Source organism: Netta rufina, assembly GCF_964035555.1.
Source record: "Netta rufina genome assembly, chromosome: 4".
NCBI classification, from domain to species: Eukaryota; Metazoa; Chordata; class Aves; order Anseriformes; family Anatidae; genus Netta; species Netta rufina.
In genome coordinates, this window is record NC_140127.1 from 36,194,700 (window position 1) to 36,207,544 (window position 12,845).

The window sequence follows — 12,845 nt, forward strand, 5'->3', positions numbered from 1 at the left end:
CCTTCTGGCTGCCAGCATTCAGATAAGGACCTCTTGAGAGAAGGGTTTAAGTCACTCTATGTACTATCCATTGCGAGCCTTGTCATTACTAAATATGACTTATCTTTCAGCCTATTTTTCACGCTGTTACAAGGTAGTGACTTTAACAATTCTTATTTAAATATATCTTATACTAGAAACAGCTGCAGTGTGTCTGTGATAAGATACCTTTCTTCTGCTGATGCTTGCAGGGTTCTGGAGGGTGGCATGTAGTCTAAGCAGAGTCCCATACTTCTACTGTAAAACATCAGATGCATCTGTGATAACTTGGTTTGGATTTTAGTTGGTGGATGAGCATTGATGTATATTACTTTTGGTTTTGTACTTCAGTAGGTTTGGAAAGATCCATCAACACGATTCTTTCTAAAATAATTATTATTAATAATCTCATCCCCTACCTAAGAACAACACAAAACCAAACAAAACCACCAAACCTGACATACAGCTGAAATCAGACACTTTAAGTCCCAGTCCCTGGGACTAAGTCTTCCACTTGTGGGAGAAAGCTGTTCTGACTTTCAAGTGTTCCCTGTTGAAACATCTTAATTAAAATTACCAAGAGGAAACAACAATTTTATTTATTTATTGTAACAAGACACCTCCCTGGTCAGTAATAAGCCTCTCGTGGTGGCCAGCATAGAGGGAAGTGTAAGAGTTCCTTGGAGGCAGCAGTGGAACAACCATGTCCTTGGGGTACTGCTGTTTTTCCGGCTTCCCATCAGTTAATGGCTGGCTGCTGTCTGGAGACATGGGGTTTCACATGTCCTCTTTCTCAAAAAAAAAAAAAAAAAAAAAAAAAAAAAAATACCCACACAAACCACCCTATGACACCCACCAGCTAACTACCAAAAATGTCACAGCCACAACAAAAAAAAAACAACAACCCTTATGCTAAATATTCTTTATTTTCTAGGAAATGCTAAAATGATGCAGGGTTTGTTGAAAGATACTATATTTGCATGTGAGATGTTTATAATAGCAGTATCTAGCTGTCTATACTTACAGCTGGATAAAAAAGTGCTTTTTTTCTTCAAAACAAGAGAAGATGTAATTAAAAAAAATGGCTAGTAGGAATAGCTTTTTTTCACCCACCCCAAGGTTCTGAAACATTCCTTTTTCTTAAAAGTTTGATTACATGCATCTATTTGTGTATAAGCACAAACATGTGGCTGTTTTCATTGGGTAAGCACTTTTTAAAAAGTGCAGTAAAATAGTAATAGTGAAGTGACTGTAAATATTTAGGTCGCATTTGCTTACTTGCTACTTTCCAAAAACTGTAAATCCAGATGAGCATGTCTTAATCTAAGTAAACAGTAAATTTTTTTTGTGCCTTAAAAAGGATTATACTCCATCTCTTCCAACGATGGAAGCAAAAGCTGTACCGTGCTAAAGTGGCTCTTTCTGCTCCCGTGTGAGGAAAAAGCAGAGAAGCAGAGAAAACACAGTGGAGTGTCTGCTGCAGTCACCAATTCTTTCAGCTGCAGAGTAGAAGAAACCTTCTGGGAAGTTATCTGGCATTTAACAGCATGTTGTACATAGGCAGTTGCTGAGTGAAGCTGGCTTTTTTTGGTTGTTAATGATTTTCTTTTCTGACCTTTATTACTAATGCATTTTCTTTAAGAAGCATTTAATGTGTGAAGACAAAAGGTTGTTTTTATTAATCTCTTACTTCTTTGCATACAGAACCGAGAGAGAGATGGTGCCGACTGAAAGGAAATCTGCTCTTTCTAATGAAAAATAAGGTAATTCATTTTCCTACTGCTTTTCTTGATGTGTTAGTTTAATCTGTATGAACTTGAGTAATCCTTTTTCATGATAGCTATTGGCATTATGCTTTTAGAGACAAAAATTCCTATTATTAGAATAGTGGAGATGAAAAAATTCCATTGTTTGCCTTCTATAATACTAGGTATTCTTCATGATATCAACATTCTTTGGCTGAATCATAAATAGTCTGTAGCCAGGTTTTGCTCATAACACACACAGCTTTAAATCCAGAATTTCTCCATCAGATCTACTGGAATAATGAAAGCAAAAATTTCACAGCTTCAATGAGGTATTGTGCTAGTGTTCAAGATGCAGTTTGAGAGTCCAATACAGTTTTTAGTGTTTTGTAACTGAATTTGCTCTGAAGTGTTGGATTATTTTCTCCTCCTTTATGCACGAGTACTTTGCTTTGATGTAAAGAGCAATTATTTACCTAGAATAAAGAGCCTATTAAAATAGGATCTGACCCTGACACGTAATGGAAGTCTTGCATGCCAAGTGCCCTCATTTGCCTTTAGGTTTAATAGAAGTTGAGGCAACTCAACCCCTGTAAGGAACAAGTACTAAGAGTAGAACTACTTTCTTAGCCTTTCTTTCTGATATGCTGAACACTGCTTCTGTACTTGGCTGAAAATAGCATGGAATTGTGAAGAAGTAGGGGACTGTACAAGGCTTAAGACATTTACCTGTTGTTAACTAAGTGTTTTATGTTTGTCTTTTAAGATATTGTTGTACTGTATGGACCAGCTATTGAATTGAAACAATAATACAGCTTGACAGATTGTATATTCTGTGTGAAAGGTTTTCAACATGATGCAGTGACTTATTTTTAATATACCGGTAGTTGTGCACGTGGTCTAATTTTAAAGCAGTATTTGCTTTCAAAGTGCTGTTAAGGAGCGTGCGATAGATTTCTCTGTGTATGCAAACCAAATGATGCAGGTTTCTCTGGCGAGTGCTATGTGGCTGCATTCCCTTGGATGGCGAAAGGGCATGCAAGTTTTATGTAGGTGAAAGTAAACTTAAGGCTGTGACATCCCTTTGTCACACCCTCATATCTTATTCTGCTGTATGACTTGCAGAAACTATTTTTAGCAAAGGGCTTTGAGTTTGAGACTGCATCTTGCCCCGTGTTCCTTCAAGTGCCCTAATTTCATGGGGGCCTCTGGCATTTTGTGAAAACAGTTTCTAGAAATATTTTGATCAACTCTGCATCTTTGAAGAGAGAGATAAGAGTTCTGCTGAAAGCAAATGTAGCTACCAGTTTGCTCTTTAAATTTCCAGAGCTGATCAAACTATACTAGAGGATTTAGTGGGGATTGGTACTCAGCTTCATGTGTTGTCGTTGTGTTTTTTTAAATATGCAGATGAAGTGCATATGGATGTAATGATGAATATCTGGTGATCTCAGAGGGCTAGTTGATTTGCTGATGAAACTAGGTCCACTCAATGTTCAAATGCAAAACCGTGTTGAGAAACATGGGGAGAGATAAATTAATGGTTTGTTACTGAAATGGTTTAGGCTTGCAGTGAACAAAAGGAAATTGCTGTTGAAATGCTGTGGTTTGACTGAATCAATTAAATACCTAACGTGGGTGATCTTTATGTCTAGGTCAGCGTTAGAAAACTGCATCTCTTTCTGGTTGCTTGGTTTAAACAAGTTTCAAAATTGGCAAAGGTTACATATGGAAGGAAGCTACGAATATGATTAAACACCTTTACCAGGAGATGTGACAAGTATAAGCTTATCAAAAAGATGAGTGGTGACTCCTTGAATATCCAAGTGTTTCCACAGGGTGATTTTATCAGGTACTTTAAGAAGGTCACAATAAGGGTGAAACCTGGAAGTGAAGTTGGACAAATTCAAATAATTACTGCAGCATGACTGGCTGCTTTAAAAAAAAAAAAAAAAAAAAAGTACACTGAGCACCTACTGTATCTCATCATAAAAATGTCAGAATTTACTGTATTCAGTACAGAGACTACTGAGTGATTGAAGGACAGGGATGTGAAATATATCAAACTAAATGATACAGCACTTCCTAGTGGACTTACATTTGAGGAATTTGTTGAGTAGTCATTTTCAGAAGTTTCTACTGTTGGGTACCATAAAGGATAGCTTCTGTGACAAAGATCTGTCAAATCTCAAATCCCTACTTGAAAGAATGCAATTTATAGTCATATGAAGTAAAAATGAAGTAATTGGCTGTGAGAACAGATGGGAGTGTACCCTGTATTTTTTCCGTAGTTCATTCTAGAAATGAAGAGGGGACCCCTCTGAAGCAATATTAGACACAAAAAAAAAAAATCAGTTTTGGAGTTTGGGAATGTAGTTTGCTAGTATAATAAACAACTGAAAATAGTCTTGTCTCATAAAAGTTAGGCATCTTAAATAATAGGCATAGCCGCCAATTTGATGTTTTTAAATATCCTACTGAAACCTCTGCTACACTCAGGAGATGTGGTGCATGAACGATGTGCCCAGAACAGCACTGTTGAAGCTGCACTCCTATTTTTGTTACTGGAACCTGATTCGGCTTCTTATGGCTTGACACGGAAGAAAAGTAACTCTGTTCTGGAAGCTCATCTGAATGCTGAGCAGTTACTTTCAGAAGTTGCTGTCATGAAATGAAGACTGATTTGCTGCTATTCATTAATTGCTGTCAGAGGCACGTGCATGTCTGCATACACAAATGCTTATAGTTTAATGACAGACTCTCATTCTAGTTCAAATGTACATAAATTATACTACTTGTATATGAGGAATCTGGGCTATAAAATTGCCAAGGAGGCCTCCCGACTTCTGGGTGCTGTAAATCTTAAGTAGCACAGCAGTACATTTTCAGTGCAGGGAAAATATGTGGTTTATTCTTTCACTTTATCATATCTGCATGCAATAGAATAACCTATTGGGAATGATAAAGCTACTTATTTCCCTTGGTTTAGCAATGGAGTTGGTTATTTTGGACTCCAAGCGGGAGTCCAAAACACTGTACCTCATTGAAAGCCTGTGGGATGGGTTTAATTTACTTAAATTTTAGACAGTTCCAGTCTGGGTGGTGCTTTTATTTTAGAGGTCATGCAAGTGGGAAACAGGGATGGAGACAGCTGTGCAACAGTTGCTAATGCCTATAATGAGTGTTGTAGATCTATGCGCCTTTTTTTTCCTTGACATAGGGGACTTCTGATTTCAAGTTTCAAGCCTCTTTGAGAATTGCAGTATTATGTACTGACTTTACTTGTTTACAATTGCAGATGAGAATTTATAGCGAAGATATTTTTCTCTATCTAATTTTTCAGGAACACTGCAACTTGTTTCTTACTAAATGTCATGCTGTGTCATTTCCTTGCTCTTTTCTTTTCATAGGTCCTTTAGAATAATTTTTTTATAAGAAAGAAGCAAACAGATTATTTTAACCTTTCTCAGTCTTGCTTGGTCCTCACCCCAATTCAGTGCTATTTTTTGCTATTTTTTTCCTCTCACACCTGTGGATGAGGAGGAAAAAACAAACAACCAACAAAACAAAGGAAACCTACAAAACCCTCTTTGGTAAGAAAATATTGTGTGAATTTGGAATGATTGTTGCTGAGGTAAAGAAAAAAAAACACCTAACCCATCTATGGTTAATTTTCCCATGTGCTGATATTCCCAAATGGTAGTGCTGATACCTAGCCGGTTTTGCAAATTACTTTGCAAATCTATGCATAAAAAGATATACTAAAAGGACAATTATGGTTTTGCTCCTCAGTAATAGCTCCAGAGGGTCCATTATGTTCTAGTGAGTAAACATTTTGACATTGCTACTTAGTTTTGAATATGTATTTAGGAATTTAAAAGTGGAATTGTGATCAATACTGTCTAGTGGGTTCTCTAGCAAAGTCATTAGTGTCTATCGTGTAAATCTTCCTTGGTTTCCAGTTTGGTGATTTTATAGAAGTAACCTTTCCTGTTGGTTATGTTGCTGTGTTCATGCACTAGCTCAATCTCATGCTGATTTTTTTGATACTTTGGACACTTCTTTGTGTGTGTGTGAACGCTTGCCTTTTAAGACACCTATAATGTATTGATTTAAAAAAATCACATGGAAGCCTAGTTATATGGTTGACAAAAGCTGTTATGAGTGCTGAAAGTACCTTAAATTGGTAGTCATCATATTGCACGTATATAATCATGAACCTGTCTTTTTTCTCTAATTTAGGAATTGTGGTAGCAAACTTGCATGACGTGTTCATGTTGCAGTGAATCTCTATGCCTGGTTCTGAACCCCCTGAAAACATGGGATGCATTCTGAAGAAATAGCAGACAGCTGCACAGGTGTAAATTGGAATATGATAATACACCTGATGTCTGAGGTGTTAATATATTAGGTAAACAGTGGTGAATGTTTTGAGACTGTCTTTGTAATGAATTGCCTTAAACTGAATGCGTTGCTGGGCTTAAGATTTTGCAGATGAGAGTAATGAGCAAATCTAAATGGTGGTGCTGTCAATAATCACAAGCTTTCTTGCAATGTTTGTGAAAGCTTAACATAAATTATGTTGTTACAGCATTTATCACAACTCTAATGTATTATTAACAGTTGGCAGAAAAGCCTCAAAGATTGCAGGTTGGCTCATAAATCAATAACCAGAGAACCATGTGCAGGGTAGAAACAATAGGGTAATGACATGCTTCTGAGGTTTGGATGTGAACTACATTGTAATGCAGCCGTGAAAACGTTACTCAGGTTCTCATGGCATTAGTATATGGAAGTTTGGCTTTAAAAGTGTGAGAAAGTATGTGAATCTTTTCTGCATTCGGATGGGTATTCACAAGGTATCTCCAGCATTTCAGCTTAGCCATATAGGTTTAGTATTCTCCTTTCCAATTTGTTACCTTTCAAGCATCCTTACAGTGTGAGATAGTTTTATTTCTATTGAAACTTTGGAGCCTTTCCTGTTCCATTGGACTACGGAGTTTTCTGTGTGTGCATGCACGTGTGGCTTAGCGTTCTGTAAGACAGTCATCTCTCCAGGGTGTATTGAAGTAAGTGACTCTCCTGGGTAAGGGTGCACTTCTTTGAAACCATTTCTCAGTAGTGGTTTCAGTTTTCTAGAGCATGCTCTGTATCAGTTGAAGTGTTCATGTCTGAGCAGCCAGAGTCAGGGATGCTGTGCAGCGTAGCATTGCTTTGAGATTTAATGTCATTGCTGATGTGTTTTTTGGCTGAATATTGCACGTACGATACTGGTTGTGGCCATGTTTTTGCAATATCTATAAGTTAAGAAGCAGCCAAGTGATTCTATGTCTGTAACATAACATACCTTCAGTAAGATTCAGCGAGATGTGTTATTGCTGGTCTGGGAAGACTTGGATTTGCAGTAGGAAGTAGAAAATGGCAGAAGTGTGGCCCAGGCAGATCTGAAAACTGCATCACCCCTTCCATAGCCCAACAGCTTTGGGGTATTTTGGAGCATTGTCAGCCCCAGCTATGCGTGTATTTGTGCCTGCACTTAACTGAGATGTGGATTGTTGCCATGTTGTTGGAATGAGGTTTTTATATGTATATAAAAGCGTATGCATTTATACCTAAGTTAAATATCAGGCAGTGTTCAGTGAGGAACTCAGATGAATTGGGTTCTGTTGAGAGAAGGGATGTTGCATTGTAGGCTTCTTATTCTACTTTCATATGATATTGAATCCTGTAACAGTAGTCACATGTGCAGATCAGTGAGATGTCTTGGTATGTTTTAAGTCCCTTACTTAAGCTGGGCCTATTTTTAAATAACTAGTTGTGGGATCTCTGATGTTGTGTTGTAAAGGCACTTGAGAATGTCTGTTTGCATGCCTTGATTTAAATAGTTAGTGGGTTTTGTTGTTGTTTTTAAGGCTGTTCAAGGTTTTTAGCCACATTGGATTAGAAGAATGCTATGCAGAGAACTCCAAGCTATAACTTTTTACTTTTAAATGTTGACAGTTGTGATACCCATATTGCCACTTAAAGCACCATGATGTAGATAATGCCAGTGCAGTGTCTGGAGGGAGGAAGCTGCTGTCTTCACACCGCTCACGAAGAGATAATGCAGGGATCGTGAAGTTGTCTGAAACAACTGGGGCAGAACACCGAGTAGACAAACATAATCTATGATTTCCTTAGTAGTCATTGCTCCGAAGTAGTTGTAGTGCTATCCCAGACCCATGTGTTTTAGCACTCCAACAGACGGCTGCATCTCAGTGGCACCAGAACATTTTTTCCTTGGTATGGCAAGTGCTCACTGAGGTTTCTTTTTACTGAGGGCCTGTGCAGTGCCACTGAGGTGTACGAGCTGACTTGTGGCACTTGTATTTCCAACAGTACTTGGAAATGCACTTTATAACTACTGAGTTATGAGAGTAATTATTTACTCCTGTTTTTACTATGACCTGAAAGACTTTCTCTTTTTCTCCTAGCTTAATAAGATCCTGGCAATCCCTACTGCCTTCCTGCTGTCTTTTATTCCTTCATTTCTCTTGCTGCTTCTCCTTCCTGCCTCCAGATATTACTGACTTACTCTCCAGATAGCGAAGCCCTCCCTTTGCTTCTACTGCTGTCAGAGGCAGACCTTTTAACCTGTGCCTGCTTTGATAATTCCTTTCCGTCTCTTGCCTTTCTTTAGCGTCTACTTTGACCTCTTGTTTAACTTGTTCCTTAATCTTTCTTTCCTCTAGCTCTTTTATGGAATAAGCATGCTTTAATCCTCCCTGTTGTGTGCCTACCTGTCCTCAACTCACCTGCTTTGCCTCTTTGATATCTGGAGTTTATTACTACTTTGTTTACGGTAGCATCTATTGCAGTTGCATCCCGGGTTTTACTGATCTCCTTTGAATGACCTTTTCTAACAAGAGCTAAGAAGTGTCTCTCTTGTTCCTGCACCTGACTTGCACTTCTGATTTCTGTTTCTCTGCTTTCTCTCAGTCATTTTCAACTACTTCCTTCAAATTTATTTCTTTTGAGGATTTGTGGGATGCCGTATCCAGAGTTGAAGTATATATAGGGAAAAAGGTAGCATAACACTGCATGTTCTTCAGTGCTAAATTGCATCTAGATCAGCTTCAGTACTGGCTTGCCCAAACTCTGCTTTCACCTTGCCTTTCAGAGATCTCTTCCTGTGCATTTGGCCGTGAATTCAATTTCAGCGTGAATCAAACAGCTGCTTAATCTTTCCTGTCAAGTTCTTCCTCCCATTGCTTTTGATGGCTGAAGTGAACATCACTTCCCTTCCTGTGACTTGTTTCATTGACTTCAGCATCTCACTTTCAGTCAGAATATGTTTCTAAGTATTTGTGTTTTCGCTGTCTGTTCTGCAGATTCTTTTTAAGATGGAACACTTCCGTTCTAGCTCTTTGTCACCTGAAACTCTGAACTGGGTTCATCTTATCTTGTGTTTTCAGTTACTGGAAGATTGTTTTCCTGATCTTGGGAAGGATAAGATGTGGTTATATCAATTAATTCTTGCAAAAAAGTAACTTTCCTGTCTGGTTTTGCTAATAGAAACCTGATGTTATTGGAAACAAAGAAGACTTTGAAGTTGTGTGCTAGTGCTGAGTGGGCAACATGTAGCAGTCTCTGAGTAGGTTGCAACCAAAATAGTTTGCAGTTATCTCAGTGAATTCCTTCTCAACACATGAAAGAAACCTAGGGAAGGAGAAAGACTAATAACGTAAGTGGACTGGCATGCTACACTAAGCTATGACTCTTGCTATAATCCATCAATCTTCAACACTTTTCCACAGAAGAGAATCATGAAAACACTTTATTTTGTGTTTTGAAGTACAAGTCCTCGTATTGTGGTATTGAATAGAAGTGGAAGAGCTGCTTGGCCTGCAGAACTGTTTCACTTCACAACGTGTTCCAGTGACAGAGATGGTAGGAAGATAAAAGTATCAATCAGAGCGCTTGATTATGACACTTCAGATTATGTTCATCAGAACTGGGTTATTACTTCTAAGAGGAAAATGTGAAGTTAAAGATAGAGCTCTGAAATAGAATACTTTTTTTTTTTTAGTGTTGAGTGAATAGCAGTTAAAGGAACACACTCATCTTTCCTTCCCCTCCAGCTCTTTCTAAAATCAAAACACATGGGTTGAGTCTTTTTCTTTCTTTCTTTCTTTCTTTTTTTTTTTTTTTTTTTTTAAACCAGGAACTAGGTTGTCAGGACACTGTTGCTAAACCATTTCTTCACTGAAAGCAACCTGTGTGTGATATCAATCATAGAACTGTGAAATATTGTTCATGATTCTATATCCTGCTGGACAAATAATGTAGCCTGGCTACCAGCTTGTGCATACTGGGCTTCTCTACTGAAAAATTTGTCTACTTTCACAATAAAGTAAGTTACTGTGCACTCCTGTTTATAAACTGTCAGTAGATGGCAGCAGCAATCTCTTCAAGTAAATTGTAGCTTACCAGCCAAATGAGCATTATGCTAATGTTAACTAATCCTAAGAAAACCCACTCTACTGCAGCAATTCACTGAGGACAAAGCTTGCTTTTATTTTTGGTCTAAAACAGGATTTTGAAGCCAGGGACTGCTGATTAACCTCAGTTTAGACTTCTATGAGCCGGATGGTGAGAGAAGAGAAACCAGAGAAGCTTGAATCATCTTGCAGCAGCACAGCAATTGGTACCAGCCAGCTCGAGAAACTTGGTGGTAGTTGCATCTTGCTTTACCATCAAAGACTCTTCCGGCTAGTCAGTGCTTGCTGCACCACATAGTTACTCATTACTGAAGGCTGTGTTTAGCAGAAGGGAGGAGAGGAGCTGTATGTGCATATATACATCAGTGTGCTGCTCTTTGAATTGCATCCCAGATGATCCTATCAACTTCTCTTTTGCTTCTGTTTTTATTTTTATAATTTCTGTAGTACTTCCTACTGCAGTGGCTCTGAAGTTTGTGTGTAGCCTGATCTATGCTACTTGCCTTTGCAAAGTGAAGCATGAAGGGTGGTTTTGCTCTGTCCACGCCCTTTCTTTTCTTTCCGCTGAGCTGGACTGAGTTAGGAGGATATACTATGGCTGCAGAAAAATGCTTCAGGCAAGGGGCCATTTTCTTCTTCTGGAGAACCTAACTGTAAGCCAGCTGCCATGACTTGGTGGGGATGAGAGGTGACTTCTGTGGGTTGTTTTTTTTAATTTTTTTTTTATTGGTGTGGGGACAAATGTGGTGAGCACATGGTCCTGGTTACACTGGGACTAGAAGGCTGTTTAGGAAGGTGGCATGAAAACCAAAGGAGGGGAGCTCAGCTAAATTGCAGCAAAGGGTAGTCATGCTTCCATGGGCTCCTGGCTGTACCAAGAGGGAAAAAAGCCCCCATTTTCTAAACCTCTCTCTTACCCTGAATTTTAATGGGACTTTTGCTTTGAATAAGTTGAGTGTCTCTAAATTATAAGTTCATTTTGTATTCTAGCGTTAAATTTAGTTTTTTAGTAGCAACTAATGAGTGTTGAGGGTAAAATAGTGCTTTCTCCTTCACTATCTCTATTAACCACTAATATTTATTATTTCTTTTTTTTTCCTCATCAGCTCTGAGAACTGAGCTCTTCACAGTGCCACCACTTATTTCCTGAGTGGTGATAGCTAATTTTAAGTCCAGTGTTAAAAAAGTGGTTGTGTTTTGTCATATGTGCACAGCTTGCGCTTATCAGCACTGCGTTTTATTTAATACATTTTCACGTGGTTTGTGAGGGTAGTGAGACCCTACAGCTCTGCCTTCAGTTTCAGATTTGGGTCTCTTTCTTTGCACTAGCAAATGTTACCAACTATACACATCCTTAATCCTGGACATCTGTTAATGCAGGACTTCTGCCCTTTATACCTTTGCAGGGTAGTTTTTCCAAACAATTGGTGAAGGACCTTGTTAAACGTGCTGAATGCTTCAGATAACTCTAATAAACTTGTGACATGTGGCTTCCTCTGTAAAACCTGTTAACTCTTCACCTTCCTATTACTTACTTTTAGAGCTTTCTCTTTTTATTTTCTTCTGTATTACAAATTTCTACTCATTTGGTCAATGCAGAAGAGTTTTGTCAGAGAAAGAATTAAAATCTGTTATTACATGCCTGCTTCTGTAGAATGTTGCTAAAACTAATAACAGGCATATTACAGGATTGGTTAAGTTACCGACTTCATTTTATTTTTATTTAGGCTGTTGAATGCTTTTTTTTTTTTTTTTTTTTAAAGCTGAAAATTTTACCTGCATCAATCAAACTTGCACTTGATGATACTTAGAGCTTTATCCTACCTAACAGAAGTTTAAAAGAAATAAGAGATGTGTGTGTGGGAAACCTGTAGCTGACATCATGCACACGACTTATTGTCTTTACAGAAAGAAGGAATCAATGGCATATTTGATGCTTTAAAAAGAATTGCTGGGTTTGGGAGAGGGTTGTCTCCTGCCCCCCCCTTTAAGATTTTCCTTGAACTCTCAATAAAAATTCCAGCTAACACCCTAGGTGTTTGTTCGTTTAATCACATGCATCTGGCCTTTTGTTTGCTCTTGACTTCCCCAAGTTCTCAGACTTTGTCTCGTCTTGACTGTTTAAAAAGTCTGCTTGATATTGAACGCATCCTTAGAGTTCTGTCAGTGACCTTTCCTTTACAGCAATATTTATAAAGAGTAGAACAGATGTGGAACACACAAGCTCATGAAACAAAAATGGATCTCTGTACTGTTTCAGAAGGGTATAAAAGCTTTCCTAATATAAGAACATTCTGAAGTATTCCCATGAGAGAAGATATGCCTCAGCATTGCCAGTGATGTCTCCGTTTTATCACAGCTTAACACACGAGTGCTAATGGATCAACTCTTTAGAGGATGACAATTAATTCTATTTCTGCTAAGTGCCTTGCAGATACTACCACAGCGTGGTACCTGAGTGACAAGCCCCTGTGTCCTACCAGTATCGGGTGGTTTGATTTCATCGGAGTAGGGATCAGGGGATGCAGTGCTACTGCTTTGAGCAGATTTACCAGTGATTATGAAGAATCTGCAGCTGCTCTCTCTGTCTCCTTTTTGCAGG

The 12,845-nt window shown here is 38.4% G+C and overlaps 1 protein-coding gene across 3 annotated transcripts in view; it reads left to right on the plus strand.

Moving 5' to 3' along the window:
* Window positions 1-12,845, plus strand: part of INPP4B (inositol polyphosphate-4-phosphatase type II B) — a 296,612-nt gene that overhangs the window by 38,744 nt on the left and 245,023 nt on the right. For all 3 annotated transcript variants that reach the window (XM_084285787.1, XM_084285788.1, XM_084285790.1), the window contains exon 3: window positions 1,723-1,781. In XM_084285787.1, the coding sequence (XP_084141913.1) occupies window positions 1,723-1,781 (59 nt within the window). The remainder of the gene's footprint in view (window positions 1-1,722; window positions 1,782-12,845) is intronic.